The 27344-nt window shown below is 43.2% G+C and overlaps 1 protein-coding gene across 1 annotated transcript; it reads left to right on the plus strand.

Moving 5' to 3' along the window:
• The first annotated feature begins 3632 nt into the window (after nucleotides 1–3632).
• GPR149 (G protein-coupled receptor 149) lies at nucleotides 3633–22146 on the plus strand. Its single transcript, XM_065748275.1, has 4 exons — nucleotides 3633–4598; nucleotides 5654–5846; nucleotides 7337–7695; nucleotides 21574–22146. The coding sequence occupies exons 1-4, from the start codon at nucleotides 3633–3635 to the stop codon at nucleotides 22144–22146; spliced, it is 2091 nt and encodes a 696-aa protein (XP_065604347.1).
• Nucleotides 22147–27344: the final 5198 nt, after the last annotated feature.

Below are 27344 nucleotides of genomic sequence, written 5' to 3' on the forward strand. Positions count from 1 at the left end.
GGAGATTTTTATGCTTTACATGTTTTCTCTTTGTGATCACCCTTTAGCACAGAAAATTCACACCAGGAAAAAGAATACATATTGCACAAGGTAGTGTTGTACTGGGATCCTCCTGTCGTCTGGAAGTACACATGCAGAGAGTAAGGAGAATAGGTAGTAAGGATCTACACATTCATTCTTTCTTTGACACAGTCTCAACCAAGGACACAGCAGCAGATAAATGTGTCTTTTTCTTTCTCTTGATTTCTGCGAGGTCATTATCCATTGTGGTTTTGGCACTGCTGTGTTCCTCCACTCTGACACTGTTTGTTTACAAAATGTGGGAGTAGAAGGGGGGGATGATGACACTGCCTACCTCTCTGCTTCTCTGCCTGTCTTGCCACCTTCAATCTAATTGAATCTGAAATTAGAGAGTGAAATAGAAATTAGAAAGATAGTGTGCCTTTAAGTTCTGAAACGTTGCAATATGAACTCGCCCTTTAGAAGAGAACAGTGGATCTAGTGCAGATTCTTTTGCTCCATCTGTAAGAGAGGTGTCAGACTCAGACTGTACTGGACATGCAAGTCAGTTACCACGCGGCACAGCTCCGTGCAAAATCAGGCATTCACAGAACTGTTTGCTTCTACTATAACCGATGTCTCTCTTTAGTTTTAAGATTGAAATCACTCTTTCTGTACTTATTTTATGTTTTTTGGAATTTATCAGTCACACTGAAGAAAGGTGAATAGAGGGGAAGCTGCTTGAATTCATTGCTCTGAAGATGTTCAGATTATAACTATGAAATGACCAGAGAGGAAAGAACACTTCCCCATATTGTAACTTACAGTAAAAGCTGCCACAGGAAATGGCAAGGTGCTGTTCTGATCATTAAATACATTCTGAGGGAAGAGAAGCTGAAGTGAGTATTGTATCACCTACCTTGAATGGATACGGTGATAAACAAAAGCAATTCTCAAAAACATTGAGGATCATTTCATCCAAAATACAGAGGGAATGCATGGAGTGGACTGCTTTTAGCAAAATGTCTGAAAACGTGTGGAGGGGCAGAGAGGTTGTATATACACAGCTGATAAAGCATAGTCAGTAAGGAAGTGTGCAAAGAAGATCGTAGGAGGGGGATTTTTGGAAAATTTGTGGCTGATGTCTACAGTCAGAGCTATTAGACATCCAGTGCAGGTATAATGGCTTGGGATAGAGGAGCAAAAATTTCCATAGTAGGTAAAATATGTTTCCCAAGCATTATTAACATTATCCTGAATACCTCACAGTGATGTGATGAGCAAATGAAGACAACGCAGGCAGTGGAAGCATAGAGTTTAAGAATGAAAGTAATTGATCATGTGTCAGGAAGCACTAAGATATGCTACAGTGAATTAAGCTGATTTTCCACAGTTTAGCATCTGCTTAATTGACAGCTAGGAAGGCATAGATCCCAGCTGATGCTTTCTTCTATTGTTAGAATATTTAGAAAGGCTCTGTTCTGTTTTCACTACTGTCCAGGGAAGACTGGACTGCAGCCTGCCTCTTGGCTGAGGAGCCAACCAGAGCTCCTCTCAACAGCTGCTCATTTTCATTAAAATTGTGAGAACTTAGTCACAATCTGATGGTGTCAAGCTACTAAAATGATCATTTTGTCAAAAGAAATTGAGGAATGAAAGGTGGGAGAGAGACGTGCGCCTGCATATTTTGTGGGTGGTCACATGTTTCCTGGGGAAACCAGATTCTAATAGGTGTCCAAACAGGGGTGAATGATGCTTCTTTCTCTTATCTCTTGTCTGTACTTCTGACCAGGCTCACACTGTTAACCTAAAGATTTAGAACACTGTCCTTAATTTAAAGCTGACTTGTGGGAGCAAAGGTGACGGAGATTTGTAAATAGAAGGAAATGAGCCCTGGCCTTTAGCTGGCACAGCACAGATTAACAGTCAGTCGTCCGTCAGGATGGATAAATCACAAAAGCCAAGTAAAATCCTGTAAAGTTAATGGCCAGATGGATGGTCCAGATCCAGGACTGTGCCTCACATGGAAGGCAGGATGGATGCCACTGAAAATTTCTGACATGATGGTTGAAGATCTGGCCTGCTCTGGGTGCAAGCCCTCCCAGTACTGTGGCGGAGCAGCTTGGCAACCGGGAGTGAAGGACAGATTATGGATTTCCTTGGCTCTGCTCCATGCATTGTGGGCTAACCATGGCAGAGCCACAGCTGTGCTCTGGTGTTCTCTGCCTGTTCTGGGGACTCTGGCACCTCTGGGAGTTCTGTGCCACCCTGACATGAGGAAGGACACCAGGCAACCAGGGCTGGCTCTGTTCTGCCTTGCTAATGAGTAGAACTGAATGGGATCAGGTCCTTACTAACAAGCAAATGGACTTGCAGTGTTACGCAGATTACAGTGTAGCTGGAGCAGCCTTACCATGTAATCCATACTGAGAAAATATTTTTCCTGCATCTCTGTGATGCATTTGAATGCAGAGAGACGCCCAAAAGAAGAGAGGCAGAGTTCTCCAAGAAGATAGCACTGAACTTCCCTGCTCACTCAGTGTCCACATGTTAAAAATTTTGTCAGCTTATAAGCTTCACCAGTATTGCATTTTCTCAGGAGAAAATGTTTGTAACATGCCAAAATGCACGTGGCTGTGGTTCTACCCATGAGTGTGGTTAGAGCAGGCAGCAGACATTCAGCTCTTAATCACATGGGGAATGAAAGTTTTATAAGCCCCAAACTGAGTTGAGATACCGCATATACCACATAGCCAGGCAGCACCTTGCTGATGTGCATGGCTGTTGCCTGTCATTAATAAAGGGCTGTCACTAAGTAACTGTACTATTAGCATTTATACAGTGTGCATGCATACACATGCTTGCAGTGGGAGTAGGAATACAAAAAGGCAAGGCAGGCACACCCTTCTGTTTCGTCTCCATAAAGGGCTCCCACAGCCCTTACTATGCTGAGCTTGGAGCGTGGAAGTGCAAAAGAATAAAAGCAGTCCTCCAGCTGGTGATGCACAGCCATGGGCTTTACGGGAATGACATTTACGGCTGACATCAGATCTGAGTATTTGCATTGGATTTCAGTGTCAGCATCGGAGGTGGGGCTTAGCAGGGACACTGATCCAGCTAAGAGGCAGCTCTGCCTGGGAAGATACTCACTCCCCATTTCTCTGCTATCCTGCTTGCTTCTGACTCCTCCCTCCTGCAGCTCAGATCAGCGCAGGGTGAATCCAGCAGCCTCCCATTTCTACTATGTTTCTCCCTGAGCTTGAACATACCTGATACTCTGCCTTCGTTTCAGCTGAACTCGTGAGTAAGGCACATTGCCTGATATCTGTCAGAAGTGAATGGCTTGTTATTTCCTGAAGAGACTAAATTAACTATCTTCCACTATTGAAAGGGTTATGAAGAACTGTATTTTTTCCAGCGCCTTTGGTACTTCTTTGTTGCCTGATTTTACAAGAGCATGTAAACCATTATTCTGGTTATCAGTGGAGCTTAAACCTAAATATCTCTTCACCGGATGCTACAAAAAAAAGAAAAGAAACAGAAGTTATAATGTGGAGCTAACAGTTATGGTTTCAGCTTGTGGAAACTTGCAGAGTCAGTGAGAAGGCAAGGAACAAAATTTGCCAAGGACAATGTCTGTAATGCCTAGTAATTTGTCACTCAACGGGACAAGCTTCTTCGCTGAAAATCATAGCATTATGGATAAACCTAATGGGCAGAGAACTTTGAATGTCTTTCTGTTCTGCTTGACTTTGATCATTGCATTCACAGTGCTTCTGGGCAGCATTTATTCACTAGTTTCCCTGCTGAAAATGCAAAATAAATCCACAATTTCAATGATTGTGACCTCTTTGTCAATAGATGATTTGATCAGCACTGTGCCAGTGATTATATTCATGCTCACCCAGTGGTCAAGTGATGCCCTTCCTCAGCCACTGTGCACCACCTCAGCACTTATATATTTGTTCCAGGGCATTTCTAGCAATCTGAAAGGGTCTCTTATAGTTTCCTACAACTTCTATAGCATCAACAAAACTGAGACGATGAACTGCAGTGCTTCCAAACAACGAGTGAGCATGGTATGGGCAATTCTTAGCATTTGGATCGTCAGTTTGCTGATCTGCATTTTGCCTCTCTGTGGTTGGGGCAAGTACATCCCCACCTCCTGGGGTTGCTTTACTGACCATGCAAGTTCCTACATCTTGTTCTTATTTATTGTCTACTCATTGTGCTTTTGCCTCCTCACAGTGTTGTCTGTCCCTCTAACTTACCAGCTGTTGTGCTCAGATGAGCAACAGCTATTACACGTCGATTACCAGGAAGTCTCTCGAGGCTACATCACCCCTGGGACATCTGCAGACTGCAGCACTGCCACCCCATGTCTGTCACCAGTGGACCCTGTGGATAAAACCCTGAAGCATTTCCAAAATGCATGTCTAAACAAGACAGTTTTTAGGAAAGGTGTGGCTGAGAGCAGTGTACTCGAGCCCTGTTGTATGAACAGTGCAAAGAGCAGGAGCTTCACAGTGGGCTTTGCCCAGAAACGATTCTCACTGATTCTTGCATTGACAAAAGTCATTCTCTGGCTTCCTATGATGGTAAATTGTCAGACTGATTTCCTTTGTAATGTTTACTTATGTTTAAATGGGTCAGGAGTTGATGTGCCATGAATTGAAATAGATGGAACAGTAGCTGTTGTAGTTGTTATAGTGTATGCACCGTGTCAGCAAAAGTCCTTCTGAACTACCTCTACATGAATAACTGTTTTTTAGCAGGTCTGACAGAGACTAATTTGTCAGAATGTTACTCTGTCATCTCATCATTTGTGTCACCTGAGGGCAGAGATGAATAACGTCCACCTTTTAGTGTTTCCAGTTGCCTGACATGCATTTTTTCAGCATTATGGGGTCTGTGAATATTAGTAAGCTAGCTTTTATGCACCGCCCCCCCCCCCCCCCCCCCCATAGTAGTGAGTCATGTCCTTCGCCAAACTGGCTGAAAAATAGGAGGGTTTTTTTTTTGTTTGTTTTTTGTTTTTGTTTTTTTGAGAAAAATGATATTTGTATGCACATTTTTAATCTCTGTGCAAAGAGTATATAAGGTAGTGAAGACTTTTGTTCATGTGCATGCACTGATGTATTTGGGAACAGATATATTCATTAGTAGTTAGGAAGGAGGAGGTTGAGGTTATGGGATGTGGGTCTGGATCAGTGCTACCTCTGTGATGTGAGTTTGTTAGGCACAGCATCTAAGCTTCCCTCAACTGAAAGAGAGCATCACAGAGTGTCTGCTGCACAGTCCTGAGTGGTACAAAGTTCTGTTTCCCATCAGGAGGTGGAGTTCCTCAGTACCAGGCAGGGGAAACTGAGCTAGCAATCTCTTCTAAGATGCTTAGTTTGTCAGTTGTCTGTTTTAATAGCACTTGGGCGCCTGTAATGTTTAGCTTAAGTAAGGGGTTTGTGAGAAATACTGAACGAGAAGAGTCTTTGACAGTATGTTTTCTCAGCTGTCTTTTAGATGCAAATTGTTAGTCTGAACATACAAACATGTGAAAACTTGTAGCTTTATTTGTGTCACGTTCATGTTCTGTTTATTCCTGGAAGTCTATCACGTGCCTAAATCAATTTAAATTCCAAAATGTTCTGCCCTTCAGATACAAATGGTTGTCCAGCACATTACTGGCTACCAAAGCCTTTCGTTTGAGACACTTAGCTTCCTGCTGACGTTGCTGGCTGCCTCCGTCACCCCGTTGTTTGTCCTGTCAGAGCACTGGATCCACCTGCCCTGTGGCTGCATCATAAACTGCAGGAGGAATTCATATGCTGTGTCTTCAGAGGAACTCAAAAGTAAGAATGGGAGGCTCATGTACAGCTGGAATGTGGTTGGGAAGTTAGTGTCAGTAACAGTTCTTGGTATTCCTTGAAATCATTTACCTGCAGTACCTGAATTACATCAACGTTATTTGGAGCAATATAAGTGATTCACAGTGTTCTTGCAAGATAGCTGGAGAAAAGTAAGTTGGCTGGTACTAATGGATAGCCAGATCACGTGGGCTCTGCAACATCCCATCAAGGGCAGCTCCTCACTCATCTCTGCCTTAAAACTCCTTAAACATGAGGCACAGAAGCTTGGTGAGTTTCCCAAGTCACTGACAGATGCTTCCAAGAGAACTAGTGGACTCTGAATGCTAGTTTCCCTCTCCTCTCCAAAATGTGTCTGCCAGAATCTGACTTCTTCTAGTGAAATACATGGACCATGCTAAACATGACATAGGGAAAAAGCAACATGTTAATTGCGAGCAGATTATAAAAAGGAGAATAGCTATTGTTTCTACACCAACCCTTTAGCTATCAGATAGAAGTCATAGTGACACAAGAAAGCAAACTGCAAAAAACAAGGAGAGCCATTATCCCACTACTTTCATGGAACTTGTTCAAAGCAGAGCACATAATACACAACTTTGGCCTCTAAAATTTCATATTTATTGCATGTTTATAAAGGTGACCTGAAGGTAACAGAGAACACCAGAACTTTACTTGACAATCTTTTCAGAATTTTTAGAAGGCCTGTTTTTTCCTATGCCTCCAAGTAAAATCACCTGCAGGGGAATATGCTCTAAGTGCCACAGCCTGTCTCCTTACATGCTACATGACTTTTGTCCTTTTGATCATGTGGTAACACTCAGAGAAGCAGAAGACAGAGAAATGCAGATGTCACTCTGTGAACTTACCTCTAGTGAAAAACACACATAGTTTTCTGTAGATGTGGAAAACATCTTGATATTTATGGTTCCAATTTTGCATGATGCTTTCCCATAAATTTTCTGCTCAGTTATTTGTGAAATAAATCTCCAGTGTTCACGTGGCTCTGCAGAGGTGTTCTATTTTGAATTACAAATGAAAATACAACTCTTGGAGTAATCTGAGAGAAGTATTTGCATTGAAGGTTGATTTTCAGTACTCAGAAATATTTCATCATTTTGTACAATTTTTCACCTTTAGGACTGTGGCTGAAACAGGCTCTGAGGGAACAAAAAAGCTATTATGATATTGAAATACTCGTTGTGTGCAGAACATAAAACATGACACGTAATGAAAATGGCAGGCAAACTAGCAGTTTCTTGGGGTCCATGAGCTTTGAAATGAAGCATTTCTGTGAGGCAGCACTATCTGAGACATTGCTTCCTAGCAATTATTTTTTTTCTTTTTTTTTATGCATGGCAGTAACTGAATTGGTATTCCATATTTTAGAATGTAGTTTTCATTGAGTATGTAATCTCATCTTTCTTCTTGGCTTTTACTCTTCTTAATACAGCATCTCATTCCTTTTTGTTCAGCCAAACACAGGGGTTTCGAATTCAACCTTTCCTTCCAGCACGGTTACGGAATCTACCGAATATCTCCTGAGAGCCACCACCACGATGGCGATGTTAAATCCTCATCGTGCCACAACCTGCTGGTTTGCGAAAAGCCCAGCGAGCCGCCGGGGGGATGCGGCGGCGGCGCGACGCGGGTGGAGCTCAGCACCACGGACAGCGCCCGGGCCGGCCCCGCGGGGCTGCGTGGGGAGGCGGACTCGGGCCCCGGCAGGACCGTGGAGGGGCCCGAGAGGAGGCTGTCTCACGAAGAGGGCCACAAGCCGGAGCTCACAGACTGGGAGTGGTGCAGGAGTAAGTCGGAGAGGACCCCTCGACAGGTAAAATGAGTATTTGCTCTGTTTTCTTCTGGTAACAAGAGTTACTGTACTATAAGACGTAACTTTTGCTTACACTGCAGTTTCTGTTTGTTTCTGTTGATAGCATATCTATTTTTAGTAAAGAACTTACTCAGAGTTGTATATTTTAGTAACTTCACACCTCTTGAAGATTCTGGTCCTGCAGTGCTCCTCGCTTGGTCTCCTTAGTCATAGATTTTGAATTATTACCTTGCATATATCTGCATAATCTGTATATGGCAAGAATTCAGTATGACTTACATTAATTCATCTTAATGAATTGGAATTTTCTCTCCAAATGATTCCAAAAGCTTGTCTTTTTTAGAGTATTTTCAAGTACCTAGTGACATTTCAGTCATGCTTACGTTTTGTGTAGGGAAAAAAAGAGACCTGAAAAAACAAGCCCGAGTGATGGAACTACAGTCAAATTCAGTTTTCATGACAATTCCTAGTAATTTTTCATCCATTTCCTTAAGAATGTGAACAATTACCAGGAAGAAGAAATTCTGAGTAGTCTGTTAGCTCTGTGAGAGAAGGGATTGAAGGTGGAGTCCTAACATGTCAGTACTTCAATTTAATGGATTCTTAAAGATGTCTGTGAAGACAGCTGTAGTTATTTGCACAGGGGATTCTGCTTCCTTGTATTTGCTGTCTGCTTCTAGAATCTGAAAGAGCTTTTCACAGCTTGAGAGAAGTATCAAACCCCGCAGATTTTAAGGACATCATCTACAACTATTACGCATTGCTCCTTGCTATGTAACTCTTTCACTTACAGATGTAACTTGTTAAATGTACCCCTAGTAACAGAGAAGTTGGGGTTTGCTCTAAGTGGTCATTTTGCATAGCCACTGTTCATTCCAAGTGCAGAGTCCTCATTCAAGTAAGCCTATCCTTATCAGGCTGATGTTCCCTATCAGCAACAGCAAGATCAGGGATTTCCTTAGGTTGGAGGCACTTCTGTTCTGCCATGACTGTCCTTGTTGTTAGTGCCCACTCTGAGAGTCTTTGCTTCAACTTCTGAGTTGGGTTCAGCAGTAAAGAGATGTGAGAGAGATTTACCCAGAACTGCCATTTGTGGAATGACGTGCTGAAACTGGATCCAGCAAAAGGACAGCTATTATCTCATTTAGGAACATAGACTTAGAGGAGAACTGCCAGGTTTTGTTTTCTATAGTCAATATTCATTTAACAGCAAAAATGTCACAACAGTTATTGCAGGCTGAATGCTGAAAAATATTTCAGCTCTTCATTTAAGAAGATAGAGATTGTTTGCGGTTTGCTTGTCAACTGTCTGTTAAGGCTGCCAGTGAGCGTGAGATTTTCTGTCTCCTAAATGTCTGATGTTACCAACCAAAGGCCAAACATGGGCATGAGGTGCCAGGCGAGCCTGCAGTCTGATTTCTGTAGTGGAAGTAGAAATGTGCAGCAGCAGCTTGTCCCTGTGGAGCTCACATGCTGCTTTCTTCACATGCTGGGCTCTAGAAAGGATCTCGGGGTAGTCTAAGGACTGTAAAAGGGTAATGGTGCATCATTTTATCTGCACCAGCTGTGAGCACCTTCCATAGGCAGTGGTGTTTATGCTCCAGTTCAAAATTTTGGTCTGCATTATAAATGTACATAAACATCTTCTGGCAGCATAGATATATGCTCATTCTCTCAATAAACCAGTGTGGTTTTGTATGCTCTAATGCTTTATATGCGACATAGTCACAGTTTTGTACTACTGCTGTAAGCTGTCCAAGACAACCTGAAGAGACAGGTCTGCCTACTCTTTGGAAGTTTCTCTTGGTGGAATCTAGAAGGAGTCAGGATGAGCTTTCAGTTTGTAATGCCTGAGCAGCCAGGAAACAAATGTCCAAGGATGAAACTGGAGGATGTTAAAATACTTTTAAAACACTTTATCACTGCTATGGTATAGAAGAACCACATCTTCTGGAGGCAATGCTGATGAGCTAGGTGAAACTCATGTTTTTGTTGCCTTTCTTGCAAAACTGGAGCTTCTGATAACCGTTCCAGCATGTCAGTTTGGTGAACTCCACTCCACGGTAGGTGCAGCATCTCCCTGCTTATTTGACTCGTGATACCTGCTGCTACCTCAAACCCTCCACACTAAGGCAGAGCAGGAGGCGAGAAATGAGAAGCCAAAGCCAGAAGCCAAACTACAGCCAGGCTGCCAGGCCAGGTGTAGCTAAGCTCTGAGGATTCTGCTTACAATTCAGTGTGAAACAGATTGGATCCTGCATGAAGCACGCAGGACAGGGACTGCAGAAGGCTTTAAGCTGGAAGGGACCTCTGCAAGTCAACTAATCCATCTCCTGCTCCAAGCAGGGCAGACCTGAAAACTAGACCAGCTTGCTCGCACCCTTGGGTACATCCATAGGTAAGATGTATAAGATATATTTTATATCTGAATAGCAGAATCCCTTCTCTTTCTGATAAACACAACTTTATAAAATGAGCCAAAGTAGGAATTTGTTTGGTATTTCAGATTTGATTGATCATCCCTTTCATGAAAAATCAAATGTTCACTCCCTTGCAGTGTGCAGTGATGAACTACTGTTTGTGGGCAAAGTAAGTGATGACTGAACCTGTTTTTAATCTACTGGTTCTTGCTACCCTGCTGTGTGCCATTAACTCCCTTTGGCTCTCCTTGCTGTAGTTTCCAGACAGGTTTCCTTTTCCCATCTCCCGTGGCTCCATTTCAAGTTGTTAGACCTGCGACTTTGCTTAGAACAGGTACAAGCATCCTGTTGGGAAGCAGTTGGCAATGACTGCGTGTGGCTGGCTGTATTTGCCCCGGGGCTTTATATGTCACTTTTGGACAGACTTCTTGGGTACTTGAATTACAAGGAGTCCTAATTCATCCTTTTCTGACATTTTCCAAGTTACAAACCAGTGTAGAATTTCCAGACATTAATGCTCCCATGGTCTAAAAGTTCAAGGCTTCTACATTACAGATCTTTCTTCCTGACATTCAGCATGAGCTTCCAGAGTGTCACAGTGCTGACATTTGCTTTGCTGGTGAAAAAAGGCAGTGTATGAAATTCCTGCAAGCCTTCTAAAAAGTACTTTAATGCACTTCTCAGATGTATGTTAGGTGAAAGATCAATTTGAGCCAAACATTAAATTAGATGGAAGCCTTCCCTTTTGTTCAGTCTGCCTGGAAGTCCCTATGTATCCAAGAAAAGTCCCTTTCTCTTTGCATCACCATTACTCACCATGTTAAAGAAGGGAGTCTTTCTCTGGCACTTATTGGTCATGTATTTCTGCTTACTTAGCCAAATAAGCTTGCCAGCTGGGAGAAGATAGCATACCTCACCAGGAAATGGATGATTATCCTAATAGGATGAAAGTCCCTCATCTTCAGGAATTTCACACTATAAATGCTTGATGACAGAAATAAGTATAGATGTTCTTATTAGAGTACTTGCAGCTTTCTGTTCAATAAGCAGAACTTGTAATAACTTAGAGTAGGAGGAACAATAGCAATTACAGATGAATTTTCTGTATAGTTGCAAGTGGTGTGCTAACTGTTCTTATGTGCTGAATTTCCACATAGCAGAGAGGGTACAGATACTCAACTTGAGAACTCAGTAAGAAAAACATACAATCATAAAATTATAGAATCACTGAAATTGGAAAAGAACATTAAAGTTCATCTAGTTCAACTTCCCTGCAATGAACAAAGACACCAACAACTCAGTCAGGTGCTCAGAGCCCTGTACATCCTGACTGTGTCACCAAGGACAGGGTATTCACCACCTCTCTGGGCAACTTGTGCCAGTGCCTCACCCCAATTATTGTAAAAAGACTTCTTTATATCCAGTCTAAATCTCTCCTTTCATTTGAAACCATTCCCTCTTGTCCTGACACAGCAGGCCCTGCTGAAGAGTCAGTCCCCTTTTTCATACAGCCTGTTTTGATGCTGACAGGATGCTCTCAGGTCTCCCTGCAGCCTTCTCCTCTCTGTGCTGCACAGCCCCACCTCTCAGCCTGTCCTTTTAGGAGAGGTGTCCCATCCCTGGCATTGTTTCTGTGCCCCTCCTCTGGATGTGCTCCATCAGATCAACCTTTCTCCTTTGCTGCGGACTCCACATCTGGATGCAGTAGTCCAGGTGAGGTCTCACAGCACAGAACAGAGGGGGAGGATCACCTCCATCACCCTGCTGGTCATACTTCTTGTGATACAGCCCATGCATAACCTCAGTCCCTTTGCACATACCTGTTGAAAAAGGACAGTGATTAGCCTCATGGGAAAATAGAATGCACAGAAATTCTGTATCATTTGTATTCTACTACCTGGTCTGAAAGCCTTTAAAAATAGATAACAGTAAATACCAGCAAATTTAACAGAAACTAGTGTAGTTACAGGGAAAAATACAGTCCTAATAGCGTTCACTGATGTGCTTTTAGCTTATAAACTCCCTTTTATTTTAGTTCTTTAGTGAAGTATTTGTGTTAGGAGCTGCCAAACACCTAACACAAATACTTGAGAACAAAAGACAGGTGTCTAGAAGGGAAGGTGAGGAAGCAGCAGTTTGCCTCTGCTACTACAAAAAATCCATCATTCAATTATTTCTGTAAAGGTTTTTATCCATAGTTTATCACAGTTCTAAAGAAATGCAACAGTTTCCTTGGTTTCTGTTTGGCCTTTCTTGCAGATTTATTTTATAGGTTGCTCTGCTGTAGAAGTACTGCTCCTTGAGCATGCAGCAGGGCCTTCATTTCAACAGAACAAAACCCGGGGCCAGCTGGAAGGAACATCAGAGCATGGATCCCTGTTACTGAGAAGCATGTGGAAGGAGCAGCATGGCATAATGTGTGTAAACAAACGGAAGCATAGGAAGTTCTGCACAAATGGGTGTGGAAAGTCCTTCACAGTTCGGGTGACAGAGCTCTGGAGCTGCACACAGAGGTGGTGGAGTCTCCTTTACAGGAGACATTCATGACCTGCCTGGACGCTGAGCTGTTCAACCTGGGCTGGGAGCTGCTTTGGCAGGTTGGACACAATGATCTCTGGAAGTCCCTTCCAACCCCTACAGTTCTGTGATTTTGTAAAATAATAGAGCAGAGCAAAACACATTCCTTGAGTTGGAAGGGATCTATGAAGGTCATAATGTCCAACTGCAATGAGAACAAATTTCTGTAACGCTGACTAAAATTTGAGGTGACTTTGGATGGTCATCTTCTTGCATGTTGATATTTGAAGAGCTGAATGTCACCTATTTCCTGTTCTCACCCGTCCCCTCAAGCTCATTCCTGCTGTATCGTGTCCACTTTCTTTCTTTCTTTAATACTTCCCTGTAAATTTACTCAGCCCTTTCACCTAAAAGCTGTCATTTTGCCTTTGTAACAATGTGTGAAAAGTGAGTGCAAAAGGAAAGCCTCCATAAATCCTGTCTTGCTGCAAAGCTAGTACATGGCAGTGAGTGTGCTGACAAAATGAAGGCAGAGTTGGGAATACTGTGTGCAATGCTGTGCACTAAATCACAGTGTTTACAGGCAAAAAAAATCCTCCTGGGCTGCATCCTCAGGGTAGGGACATAGCTGGGTTTTCCCCATTATCACTAATGGAAGTCAAGAGGCTGAACCACACACAGTGCTCTGGAGATACATCCCCTTACATTTCTGCACTACAAAGCTTGTTTGTTTCCTCCCAGCTCTGCTTCTATAGCAGGAGATTTTCAGAGGTGTCAGATGGCTGTAATCATCATATGATGGTGATGTGTGGTGTTCTCTCAGTTACAGGAGAAATGTTAATCCTTAAATTTTCTATTCCTCTGTCCCCCAGAGTAGGCATTACATATTGGGCAGATCAGCCCAGTGTACAGCCCACTGCTCAAAACTCCAAAAAACTGTGCAGTGATGGACTTGCTGAAATCTTATTGAATTCTGGTGTGATTTCCATCATATTTGAAGGCAGCGTGAGCTGATGACTGTAGTGACCCAGAGGAGGAGTGCATCTCTACTGAAGAGTGAGCTGAGCACAGAGCTCGAGGTACTGCTCCATCAGCTAGGTGCAGGTACAGCTGCAGAGTGGCTTGTGGTGTTGCAGGACTGAACCATTCAGTTGTGCTGTGTTCAAGCATTAACATGTGCAAGCCTGTGTGCTTGCCTAAAACTTAATCAGCTACTCTAACAAGGGATAATTAGTTTCAGCCAAGTGGGAATTAGCCAGTATTGAGGACTCTGCGGTTCAAAATTTAAAGGCCACTAAAATAGCACTAGCAGTGCTTTGTGAGTGTGGCTTTGTCTTTGCAGATGTCAAGTAGTTACCTGATTCCCTCAGGGAGATAAAAGCACAAAGATCTCCTGGTTATGGCCAGCTCTGCAGTGGCATATGGGAAGTGGTGCTCATCTCCAGCCCAACTGGACACAGGGTGAGATGAGCAGGCTGATGGTGAGGGCTGCAGGACCAGCAGATATTAACCCAGGGGCAAACCTGCTTAGCTTTGGACATGAGGAAGTCAGAAGTAGGTATGGATAGGTCCTAATGGATAGGTCCTAAGGGGGCTAATCCAAAGCACCCCAAGAGCAAGCGTTGTGGCTTTTAGTTAGGTAAATACTCCACTGTAACTAGCAGGACTTTGTCACAGTCTTCACAAAGCTGTGATTACAAGAGCTGCTGCTATTTCAGACATCCAATGCCAACAGCCACTGCAGTACTTTATGGGAAAGTAACTCTTCATGGGGCTGAATATTTTTTAGTACTGGCTGCAGGTAAAGGCACAGCAGCTGGTCAGCACTGCTCTCTTGCCTGAAGTGATTAAGAGAAACGAGGGCCAAGAATGCTTGCACTAGATGACATTTCTTTCAGCCTCTGAGGGCAGGTGCCTTGCAGAAGGCTGCCCATTTTAATTCATAGTTTGAGAGCAGAATTTTTGTTGTTTTCAGACCTTAAAGAAGTGGTGAGAAAGGTATTAATGACTTTGATTTGGCTTTTTGGAGAGTTCCAGAAAATAGTTGTGATGCCTTTGATTTCCTGTTGAAGCTGTGTGCTGCTTGGAAGATGGTACTCTCACAGGAAATGCTGTTGCTGGAAGTCCACTCACCTTCAGTTCTGGGAGTGAAGTTTAGCTCCATCAGTGATTTCTTTGGAAGAAAAGTGGCATAAAAGGAGAATATGGCAGTGTTTTTTATTCAATACCTGTATAGGCCATCTGTAATTGAGAGGGAGGCAAAAAACCGTACCAGTCATTTCTAATTCCATCTCAGCTGCATTTTTGTAGGATACCTTTAATATCTCATAAAATAGCAGTGTATCCCCCTTTCCTAAAGAGACTGTCTATAAATATGCCATGTATGTTTTTTTGCCTCTAGTTATGAGCCTTGAGGCAATAGGAATCTGCCAGGCTTGCAGTCTTTTTCTTCCTTTGACTTGATTGCCTCATCTGTGGGTTGCCTCAAGCAAACTCTTTCAGAAGCCTCTATGTATAGCATGTATTTGATGTTGCCTGCAAAGAGAACAGGGAAGTCTGTGTGCATAATTTTGCTTAGGAGAAGCTAGTGCTGTATGTCTGTATGTCTGAAGTTTTAAGTTTTTTTAGCAGTGATAAATATACAGGATCTGTCTTGCCCCAAGCAAGCTGTAAACATTCCAGTAAGCACAGTATGAATGGACTACATGGATTATATTTGTTTCCCAGCAGCCATGCAGCTGTATCTATGCTAATTTACGGTGTTGTTCTCATCCTGTCTCTTCAAGTGGTAGTTGGAGTCAGTGTAGTATTTCTCCTTCTTCTAACTTTGCTCCAAGAAGGGCTAATTGGAGCTAATTTGCTTCAGGCACAGGCAAGTGAGCACAGAAGTTCCAACACCTCAGTGCTGGTATTCTTACCTTGGGTGCCTCCGTTGTGTTGGGGTTGAAGGGCTGTCCAGATGGGGCAGACCAATAACAAATTTCAGGTCGTCTGAGGTGACCTTGTCTATTCTTGTCATACCCTGTGTTGGGTCTAAATTTACAGCAGACAGCCTCTCAAAGGGCAAATCACTGTTGTAATTAATTTTGGAAAGAGGAAGACTAAGCCTCTGTTTTGAAATAAACAGAAAACACATTGTCTTTGAAAGGAAATGATGGAATCTTTACTGGAAATGCTCTGAAATTAAACTTTTTTAGCTAGAGCTCATATTCCATCAAAGTTATTAGGAAGGCAAATTCATTAGAGCTTTATTTAGAGTACTGATATTTCTGTTTGGAAGGCAGAGTGGTCCCATGGAAGTGGTGTTGGACTAAAACATGCCTCCTGCTCATGGCCCTGCACTGTGCTGCTTAGCAGGGCTGGGGGACATTCCCTGCTCTGTGAGCTCACTCCAAACTCTCCTGACTTTCCCAGAAGCAAATGTGCACTGACAAGAGCTCTGCCTCCCTCTAATGCTTATGTTGCACCTTTCTTAGTATTCCGGTACCTGTGACTCACGGAATGATGAGGAAGTCTACCAGCTACCTTGTGTTGGAGTCAACTGAAGCAGCTGAGAGGCTGCAGGAGTGTACCAACTGCCCTGTGCTCCAGTGGCTGCCTCAGGAGGCTGCAGCTCTCCCTCCAGCCCTGTGTTACACTTGACAGTTTTCTGAGGACATCTCAGATCCTCTGAGGTGCCTCAGGTAGTGCTAGGCAACCAGGTCTGGGCAGCCACAGCAAATCTGAGGTGTCTGTTTTGAGGATGCATCCTTTTCACATAGTCAGAGGAGAGCTCCTATCTTAGATGCACTGGGATATCCTCCACATGTGCTGCTTCCCTTGGGTCATGTTGGAATTTCAGGCTGTTAACACGCTTCCTTTCTTCCCCTAGTTAATCTTTTTTTCTTTACTGGCCTTTACAGTACTGCAATGACAATTTATTGTCATTAAAATCAAACTAATCTGTGAATGACTTTAGCCAGCACTCAGGTCATGTAAGTTCCTGAGCAGTTTTTTGTTTTTTATTTCAGTTGCTAGCACGTGTTTCCTAGCTGAGAACCTACTTCTGGAACAGTCAGCTTTGGTCATGGGAAATTAAATCCCATCCAATAACTGTCTGGAGAATGGACCTGTCACACTTTCCTTTACCTGCTCTGCAGGCATTTGCTCCATGAAACATATATTGCCAAGAAATCCTGAGGGGTATACATTTAATCCAGGCACTGGAGAACTGAGACTACTGAGTTTGAGCCACATTTAATAGGAAATGCAAAATATGTATAGAAGTGTTTGGTACCTGATTTATATTAGTTATTAGTGTATATTTGTATTAGTTATTAGATAATATTAGTGTTAGCCTTAAGGAATTTCCTTGGCTTCCTCTAGCAGAGTAAGTTCTCTGTCATTTGTAAACTACAGTTTTAAACAAATTATTTTGCCCCAGCAGGGCCATGCAAAAGCTGTAATTTGGATGACTCTTGTGGCTCTTTCTCACTGCCCTGCCTGGACCAGCAGCTGCACAGTGTGCTTCTGTCCCCTGTGCAGGCTGAAAGCTCCCCTCTGTCACAGCATGCCCACCTGGAATCCAGACAAATTGGGAGAGGGAAAAACTACAGTGATGCTGCTGAAGGTTTGCCTCATAGCAACAACTGTTTTCTCCCTTCTGCGAAATCTGGGAGGTGGATGGATTAAATTTAATAATGAAAGCGTTTGCTTTATCAATTATGTAGAGATTTCTCTGTTCAGAATGCATCAGCACTCCTTAAGGAACAAGTACATTTGTGATTTACTTCATTGTAATTTTTTGTCTTGGCTTGTTAAAAAATGCATGTGCTGGTACACGTAGTCCTCCAGCGAGAGCTCTGTCCCAGATTCCAGCAGACAGCACAGCCCAGGGCCACCTCAGGCAGGAGCAGAGCAGGGGGAGTGCCCTGCGATGAGACAGAATGGCAATGAACTCTGCACAAGGAGCAGCACCAGGCAGAGCACCTCCGGTTGGCAGGGAGCTCGAGCATCACAGCCTCAGAGATCCTGCAGCATTTCTGAGCGCTGAAATGCACGGGAAATGGAGTAAACAATCTCACAGATTACCAACTGGAAGTTTCTGTGGTGTAAACCTGCAGAAAACAATCCTGCAGAGGGAGAGTGGTTTAGTGCTAGTTTGTAACTTTCATGAGACTGGGCTAATCCTATGAGGTTCAATTAAAGCCAGCTTCAGCATAGAGATGGCAGTTTTGGCTTAGAGAATGTTTTGGTTGGGGAATGCCATCATTTTTTAAATTGAAACATTTGAGCATTTCCATCTCAAACCCTTCAGAACTGCCAGAAATTAAGACATGGACTGTAAAAAGTTAATACATATATGTATGGGCAGTGAATAAATAAATACTTCTATATATCTATGCCTGTGTGCATGTAAAGAACAAGTATTTTTAAGTAGATGTAAGAGACAGAATAGGGTTAATTTCCTTCATTTTTTTAATTGTAGAACTACTTAAAGGTGTCTGTAATCGGCTCATATTTCTACTGGAATTTTCCTAGTTGAAGATGATGTAGGTTCAGGGATTCCTGGTTGGTGATCAGGAGATGGCACAGAAGATGTGGAGTGTCTGCTTCACCTCAAAAAGCAGACATTGATTTCTCAACAGAAGACAGAGAAGGAGCCATTAAATCTACTGCCATTTGAAATTGTCTTATTCTCCAGAACCGGAGTACTCACTCCAGCAAGTGAGGGCTGCTCATTCTCCTCCAGGTCCCTCAGACACATCCTCCATCTTCTTGACATTCACTCTGACAAATCTGTAGTGTTTTATTAAGCAGAATGTAACCTTGCACTGAAGGCCGTTCTTATTTAACCTATTTTTTATATTCTTTTGATGTCTTTCTGCATAATGTAAGTGCTTTTTTAGACAGTTCTTCAGACTCTGAGCTTGATTAACTACCAGAAATGCGGACACGCTTAGCTGACCCTGCAAGGGCTTCCAGTGCTGATTGCTGAAGCTAGACAGGCTGGAAGCAGAGCTGCAGGGCTTGTACCCAGATACCTCAGTATCTAAGGGAAGCACCATTCTAAATGTGTGTAACCAGAATTATTGTATCCAGGCTCAGTGTGCTGCAATATCAAAGAAACTGCACTTGCACCTCTGTGCTCATTGCTCAGAACACTCAGTGGGCTTTGCCCACTTCATCTTATCCAGATCTAAATTTGTTGCTCTGTCCTCTGGTGGCATTAGTAAAGTATCTGGGTTGGAAGATGAATGGACTAGAGCTTAATAGAGAGAAAACAGAAAATAGTTTTGCTCACTTGATTCCTGGAGGAGTGATCCTGACTACTACAGAAAATCTAAGTGCCAGTACCTAACTGTGCTTTTAAAGAAGTGCCCTTTTCCTCACTTTAAAACAAGGGCTTGCCACTAAGGGAGCTGCTGTCCAGGAGCCCCAGAACCCCACCAGTGACTGAGAGCTAGGAGTGAGGGGCAGGATCTGATGTTCATATGTGTGGGACTTTTGCTGCCTCTGTGAACAGTGCAACTGTTGCCTCCATAACTGCACATTGGAAGAATGCTTGAGGATCATTTCTCACTGACAGATGTGTTGAGGAGACTAATACAACTTTGATTTCCTTCCAGCAGGGCGACCCAGCTGCTAGCATTTTGTCAGCCAGATTCCTTTGTCGAAGGACCGTGTTAAGTCACAGTCTGGCAAGATTTTTCCACGCAGTGAAACCTATTTTCCTTCTCATGCTCTTTAGTGAAGGTGAGGTAATGCATCACTTGACTGAGCTGTGTGGTTGTAAGCTCTGCCTTGTTCTGGTGAAGTCTCATCACACCATTGCCTTTAATAGTGAGCAAGTAATTGCCTTTCCCAGCTCCCTTAGAAGAATTTCACCTTTCCAGTACCTGAAATGTCTCTCTTCCTACTCACTTTCTCAATGTTACTGGAAGGGAAACATTAAACAGGACTGGTCCAAGGGAAGGGCTCTGTTCAGTGCCTAAGCAGTGCTCACATACCTCCCTGCTGCCTGTATTAGATCTGTTTTTTTTTATTCCTCCTCCTTTTCCTTCTTTGTATTCACACTGTTTGCATGGGTAAGTCAGTAGCCCAAGAGAACAATACTGGAGCTTCTGCTTCAAGGCTGAGCTCAGTGTTTCCCTGTAATTTAACAGGGAAGGACTGCTCCTGTTGGCAGAGTTTCTGTGGGCTGCCTTCTGTTTGCAGGTAGATCAGTCCCAGCACACATACACAGGCATCCCTGCTTCCTCTCTTATTTCAGCCCTTCCTTGCGCTGTACAGGAAGAAATGTGAGTGCCATCCAAACTCCTTCAGTGCCTCAGACTTCCACATCGTGATAAATCAACCATCTGTCTTCCTCTGGTTGTTCCACCCATGTCACATTTTGCCATTTTTTCACCTATCCTCTGATTGCTGTACTATTACTTCGTATTCCCACATCTTCCAGAAAGGTCTGTGCAGCTGATCTATGCATGTCTGCGTAGAGGGGAAGGAGGGGAGGAGGAGGTTTGGCCGATGTTCTGCCCCTCTAGGCAGCAGGGAAGCACTGCAGCTGGAGAGGGAACTGCAGCACCAGAGGAGTTCTCTTGCACTTATCAGTGTGATCTGGGGATACCTGAGGTAGATATAACAGATCATCAAGGAGCCCTGAAAGCAGCATAGCAACAGCAGCGCAGAGGTGTGATCAGGGTGAATCACCTTGCTGGCTGGCAGCTTTTCAGTGTCCTCAGTGCACGTTTCTCCTGGCTGGGAGTGGAGCTGGGTTCTGCCACTTCTCCCAGTTCCAGCAGTCTCTCTGTTGTATGTTTCTGTCTGACCAGTGCCTTTCCATCCCAGGCCAGCGCTTCCCCTGCCTGCCACAGAGCAAGCCTTTGGCAAAGCCAAGGTTCATTTTAATAGTATTTTTGTGTGTGTGTGTCCATAAGAAGTTGTTTTTGGATGCAAATCCCTGCACCTTTCAGTAAGCAGTCGAAGTCCAAATAAAGCAAGGCAGGTGAGGATGAGCCTGCATGTCTGCATCTTCCATTGGTTTTGTTCTCTCCGACATGAGTCACTGGATGCGACCTCCACAGTTAAAGATGCCAGTCTGTAAGGTGAGGAAGAGAGGCAGGATCTGTTCTGCAGCACTATGAAAGGGAGCACACAGCCTGTGGCTTGCCTCTGAGTGAGCCATTGCAGGTTGTCCCTGCTGGCACACACAGTGATTTCTTTGTGTAATGCCTTTATTTATTTACAGCCTCTTGAAACACGTTTTTCATTGAAACTGCTAAAAATTCTTTGTTTGAGGATGACCTTTAGGACTGCAGAGCTGTAACTGAATTTTATCTCTCTGCCTTCAATATGTGAACATTTCTGTGCTGATAAATTCAGCTTTGTACTAGAGAGAAATCCATATCGATGCCTAGGGCTTCTGTGAAATGTGGGAGGGAGTGAGACCCTGGATGGGCCCTCTGACCACCACTATAGTGGCACTGAAAACTCTACTATAGATTATCTGCTGCTGTCATTTCTCTCCTTTGCTAGCTGAATGGATCCTCAGGAGATCAGTATCTCAGAAGGAATGAAGCAGAAATTAAATGAAAACAGTTGTAGGGGTCACTGCTATTACTGGCTAGAGAGGTGGCTGCTAATGCTAGTTGTCTCATTACGGACTGGCTGCAATGAGATGTCAATGGTAGACTGCTACCATCAAGAGCCCATGTCAGTGAGCTGTAGCTGAGTCACAGTCGCTTCAGACTTCACTTTTTGTACCAAAGTGTATGATTCTGAACACTTTTTTCTACTCTTAAATAAACCATACGGTTAAGTTAACTACCAAGTTCCTAAAATAATGCAAGGAAAAGCCTACAACAGTAAAATAAATTAACAAACGAAGCATGACTGATTATTTGTAATAGATTGTAACTTGAGGAGTTAGCTTGAGACAGACAGTCATCCTTTTTCTTTTCAGAGATCAGGTGGAGCCTTAGCTATTCCTCTGTGTGCATTTCAAGGAACTGTGTCTCTTCAGGCACCCACGGGAAAAACTCTCTCTTTATCTACGTACGAGGTAAGCACTGAAGGACAAAAAATAACACCCACGTCAAAGAAAATCGAAGTTTATCGGTCTAAAAGTGTTGGTCACGACCCGAACCCAGAGGAGTGTCCTAATACATTTGCTGACACAAGTGTTAAAATTCATTTAGAGGTTCTCGAAATCTGTGACAATGAAGAGGCTCTGGATACCGTTTCAATCATCAGTAATATCAGCCAGTCCTCCACGCAGGTAAGGTCTCCGTCCTTACGCTATTCACGGAAAGAAAACAGATTTGTCTCCTGTGACTTAGGGGAAACTGCTTCCTACTCACTCTTCATACCATCAAACAATCCCGACAGTGATATTAACATAACAATTCCAGACACTGTGGAAGCTCACCGGCAAAATAGTAAAAAGCAACACATGGAAAGAGGTGGTTATCAGGAAGAAATACAAATGTTGAATAAAGCATACAGAAAACGGGAAGAAGATGGCAACAGCAATTAGAAGACTTTTAATCTAAAGGTTTAAAGTGATTCAGTGGACGTTGCTCCTCTTGACTGAAGTTACCCTAGCAAATACAATGCCATCTGGTTTTTTTTGTTTGTTTGTTTTTGTTTTTCCTAGCATATAAATTATTTTTATTTGGGCACACTGTTAAATAGTTAACATTTACAAATGGGAAAGCAAATGCTGAAGTGCTTTGTGGCTTTGCATAATGAAATTCAAGTTATTCGTGTATCTATTTGAGGAAGGCTTGCATCTGAAAGGAATCCTATATAGATCCACCCTTGTTCATTTGTTGCACTGGGTGGTCTGTGGGAAGACAGAAAATGAGAGAGCAGCTCTACACCGATGGAGATGTAACAGGTTTCAATGACTGTTGCAGTTCTTCTCTTACTGACGTGCCAGACTTGAAACATTTACCTGAAAATATGTAGCACAAGCTTAAGGCTAAGCCATTTGGTTTGGGGTTATAAATTGCCCACACGGTTTAATTTTCTACGTGACTGATCTGTAATGTCTCTGTAAGTGGCCATTGTATAGACCTTTGAATGTGGGTGGCTGAGATATAAGTATGCATATTTTGTAAGTCCAACATTGTGAAAATGTGTTCTCATGGGCTGACATTTTTTTCATCGAGTGTGTCAAATGTTGGTTGATTTTATGCTGGTTAGTCTAAAGCGTGCCATTTTCTGCCTCCGTGATCTCTTAACAAGTTAAGAAGTTTTCCAACCTTGCAAATAGTTGAATTCAATGTAGGTAAGGCAGCATCAACAAGCAGCATGTAAGAGCTACATCAACATTAATTTGGGTAAGTTTTCATGTTTAAGGATTAGAGGCATCCCTAAGCAAGAAGTGGCTTTGCTGTATTGCCTTCCTCCCGAAGGCCCACACCAAGGTGGTGCTTTTATCACAGCCCTCAGTGCTGGCAGCTTGCTGAGGACTCCCAGTGGCTCACGAGGAGCACCAGCTCTTTTTCTGCCCCTAAGCATTTGGTCAACAAACCAGTCATCAAATGTTTGTGAGTGGCTGTTCGTGCTTTAGAGCTGAGGCAGAGCTGGGGGTTACCACTGATTTGTGACTGTTTAGGAGCAGGGATGGGGCTGCTTGAGGAGGTCAGACTTAGAGACCCAGCTTAGCTGCTGACTTCAGCCTGAGGCTGATTGCCCATGTCAGCTTCCTGCCCTGGAGCACCATCTGGAGGAGCCTATCCTTCTGCTGCCTTACAGGAAACCTAGAGCCAAGTCTCAAATCAAACTAAAACCTGTGAATAGTCTGTTTTGTGTCAAATCCATACAAAACAAGGCAAAAACAGTGCATGAAGTCCTGAAGTCTAATGCTTTCTCACTAAGAGCTCCTTTTTCTGAGATTTTGTCATTCATTTCAGCTAGACAGAGGTAGACTTCAGCAGGATTTCCAGAGGTTTGACTAAAAGTTACACCACTTCATTAATTAATAGATATAATTTCCAGTGAGTGACAACATAATCATTTAGGCGTCTGCAGTCACCCTGTTATCCATTCAGTGGAAACATGCACAGCAAAATGAGCACAGTCCTATTCAGGATTCCTTTATGGACTGTGAAGAGGCAGAGCAAAAGGGCCAACTAGCTCAGCCTGTGTTCAGTATGGAGGCATGGAAAGAACAGGTGACTTGCCTTCTCTCTTCACCAACATAAATCAGGCCTGCCACCACAATCAGAGGGGCTGTGCCGGTGTGACAGTGATGTAGAGCTAAAGAGAATCAGGGTCAAAGACTGCAGGCCGCTGTGATAGAGATGGATTGCTCTGTGCAAGATGTGCTTTTCATGTCTTGCTCTTCCAAGGTGAAAAGAAAGGTTCTCATAAGATTACCCCAAGGCTTTTAGTACCCCTGAGATGCTATGTTACACTTCAGATTTAACAAGAAACTACAGTAGAAGGAGCAATCAGTGGTAAGTCTACTGAATAGATTATATCCATGTGCATACAGCAGAGAAACACGTTCTGCTGTCTCTGAATGTATTGCTTTGCTTTGTGCTCGTAGGAGGAGCACAGAAAGTTGCTTTACAGCAGCAGACAGAAGAAGGTTGTGAGGGAGGATGCAGTGCATCACAGCCTCAGTTTGTTCATGTTGTCTGAGGGATGCATTTACAATATGTTCAGGTTTGGAGGCATTAAAATTCTACATAGCTGTGACCCTGAGCTTGACCTAATTATAGAATGTTGTCTTGATGTTGTAATGAAAATACATTTTCTTTAATGAATCTGTAAATTCAATCATGGACAAATGTCTGACTGTTTTATATTTTATTTTAGTGACTCACATCATTAAACATTTTAAAGTGTCTGGAAACCCAAGTTGTAATTACTCAGTAGATAACAGCTCCTCACACAAAGCACCAGGATACTTGCTCTAAGAGGAACTCCTGGTAAATGTATTTGGTAGTTGTCAAAGTGTTTTCATTTGTTATTTTATGAAATGTCTTTGGAATTACATTTTAAGGTACTTGCAGTGTAATGATTTTTAAGGAAAAGCTGTCATCCTCTGTCGTTTATCCTGCCTGACTTTTTAATGTATTTCAGTGACAGCCTGATATTTGGGGGCAAAGTGTTTGTCAAGGACTGCCTGAAGGTGACTTGAACGAGACCTCATCTCTGCTCAGACACCAGAGCAACTGACTGAGAAAGTCCCTTGGAAAATGTGACCTCGCTCAGCCTCTGTGCTCCCCCTGCTCTTAGCACTTGGGCTGTTGAATGAAACAAAGGGTAAAAAGCAAGAAACTTGAAAATAATTTTTGAGATAATCTTAGGTAAGCAGTGTGTCCAGTGTGTTAAGGTTTTCTTTCAGTGGTACTCAGTGCACTGAGAATAGCATTAAGCTAACAGAGTTACAAGAAAGGTAAATATGTAATAAGCAGAGCCAGGCTCTAATCCCAAATGCCTCAAAGGATCGGGCTTCTAGAAATAGAAGATACAGCCCAGTACTGAAATGCACATTTCTCATTCTAATCATGATGGAATATGCAACATCCTGCTATTTCAAAATATAGTAACTTCCTAAAAAATAGTAATTAAATCTTACTTATGCATTGTTTAACCTTTGTAGATTTCAGGTGGCTGCATGTATTCTGGAACATGATTCCACTTCTAGTATATATTGCTATCATGATTTCCAAGGTGAAGTTCTGACTGCTATGTTTCTGTCTCATGAATTTTGCAGATCTTGGTGTCTTAGAGCAGAATAAATTCTGCTTTTCTTCATTCAAGCAACAGTTGCATTATCCATACACTCCTTTATGCTGAACGCTTTTGTTTGTTTTATAAACAAGGTAAGGTAAAAGACCTTCAGTCCTTCCAGAAATTCTTTTCTCATAAAGAGCCCTCCTGAGTGCAGCAGTGCTGGTGTGCAGTAGCAGGGTCACTGCTGGGTCAGGGCTATAACGTGGCACGGCTCCGGCTGTGTCTCACCTCCATGTCCACCTGACGAGTTTTGTGCTCTCATTAGGAATTGGATTTAGGGAATCATTAGGAATTGGACTTGGAGGAACCTCCGTTCGGATTTCTGAAAGGAGAGCACTGTGTTCTGCCCTCTTCGAGAGCATGCTGCTGCATAAAGAAACTGCTATGTACTTTGCATCTTGATAGTGTGCTGCTGAAACGGATGAAAAATGAATGCCAGTAGTGGATAAAGGGATTTGGAAAGGCCCAGTAATTGGCAAAACACTGGGAGTATTTCAAGAGATATATTTGTCACACGTATTAGAAAGTGGTCCTTAAACAAATAGATGCTCGTTCCAGCATCAAATCCTACAAATCTATTGCAGATACTTGGATTTGTAATGTTTCTTTTAGAATCTCTGTTCAGAAGACATGGCTGAAATGCAGTAGTTGCGTGTGTACAGAAGGGAATTTCTCCTGGCATTGTAATCCCATTTATTTCAAGCATTTGCACTGCTTTAAGAGTAAATCTGTTAACATCCCCTAAGTGATGTTCCTGCAAAGTGATGAGGAAATCAGTTAAATACTATTCTCACTGTTTAATTTTGTTGTTATGCTTATCAGTTAAATGCAGTGGCCTTGTGCTTTATATATTTTGTGTTTCGATACCCTGCTGTTCAGTTCCATTAGTGGGGTGCCCAGATCTCCTGGCACCATTATCTGTTTTGAACCAAAGTCAATCCTTGTGGTCTCATTCTAATCCCACACTGCTATTAGCAAGCAGCGAAGGAGAATACGCCGTCCCAAGAGTTAGAGGAGGAACAACTGGAAGCTGTGTGCTGCTATGTCCCGGTGCCAGATTTAGGCTCAGGAGCCTTCCTGTGGTTCTGTTCTTGCTCTTCATGAAAGTATATTCATTAGACCACGTCTTACATTGTGAGCGGTAGAATAAGACTGCATAGAAGTTATTGGGTCACCCGGGTCTTCTTTGAAGGTTGTCAGTCACTCCCGAGATACAAGAACATCACTGCCTATTCCAGCAGGAGGTTTTTTCTGCAGTGCCCGAGCACATCCTGCCTGCCTATGCTTATAAAGCAGGGGAAGAGCTGAATATCTGAGAGCTTATTTTATTTACCTCCTGTGACCACAGGTGCAGGGTTGGGTTTGTTTTTTTTTTTTTTTTTTTTTTTTTCTGATAATGTATTTTCATTCTTGAGGGCTTTCCCGTCGGAGTTCTCTGATTCCCATATTAAAGGTAACCTGAGATTTTTTTAAAACCATTTTGCTAGCACAAGCCGTTTTTCTTTAATAACTTTCAGGAGAGATGACATAGGACATAGAACTTTTAGGAAGGACTTGTTCTTCACGTTTCGTTTGCGTCGGTACGCTGCTCATCTTTCATGGAGGGATCTTGGAGCGTTTCTTGGACTTCCAGCGGCTTCTGTGTGATTTCGCTTGGCTCTTCACCCTACACATTTTCGCTGCTGTCAGAGCTTTGAAGACAGCAGCGACGTTACAAAGAGCCGGCGGGAGGTGAGGGCGGGGGAGCATTGCAGCGGCACTGAAGGCAGCAAAAGGAACGGGGATCACCGGTAAAGGAGTAACTGCTGGGAATACTTTTATTTAGATGAAAACTTTGAACACCCCGGAGAGCGCGCGTGGCAGAGCGGCGTGCCGCGCTTCCCTAGCGTCCTGCCTGGAGCTCCATCTGCCGTAGGAGGGAGGGCAGGCTGCCACGTCACTCACCGTGGGTGCGCGTCCCACGGACCGCTATGAGCGCCG

Source organism: Cyrtonyx montezumae, unplaced genomic scaffold (assembly GCF_038088225.1).
Source record: "Cyrtonyx montezumae isolate F1298 unplaced genomic scaffold, pur_monq_1.0 scaffold_5, whole genome shotgun sequence".
NCBI lineage: Eukaryota > Metazoa > Chordata > Aves > Galliformes > Odontophoridae > Cyrtonyx > Cyrtonyx montezumae.

Bases quoted from the DNA above. Each gene is read 5' to 3' on its own strand.
- GPR149 (XM_065748275.1), top strand. From the start codon at position 3,633: ATGTCTGTAATGCCTAGTAATTTGTCACTCAACGGGACAAGCTTCTTC. The intron at 4,599-5,653 runs GTAAATTGTCAG...TCTGCCCTTCAG, and splicing joins TTCTCTGGCTTCCTATGATG to ATACAAATGGTTGTCCAGCA. The intron at 7,696-21,573 runs GTAAAATGAGTA...TTTTCTTTTCAG, and splicing joins CGGAGAGGACCCCTCGACAG to AGATCAGGTGGAGCCTTAGC.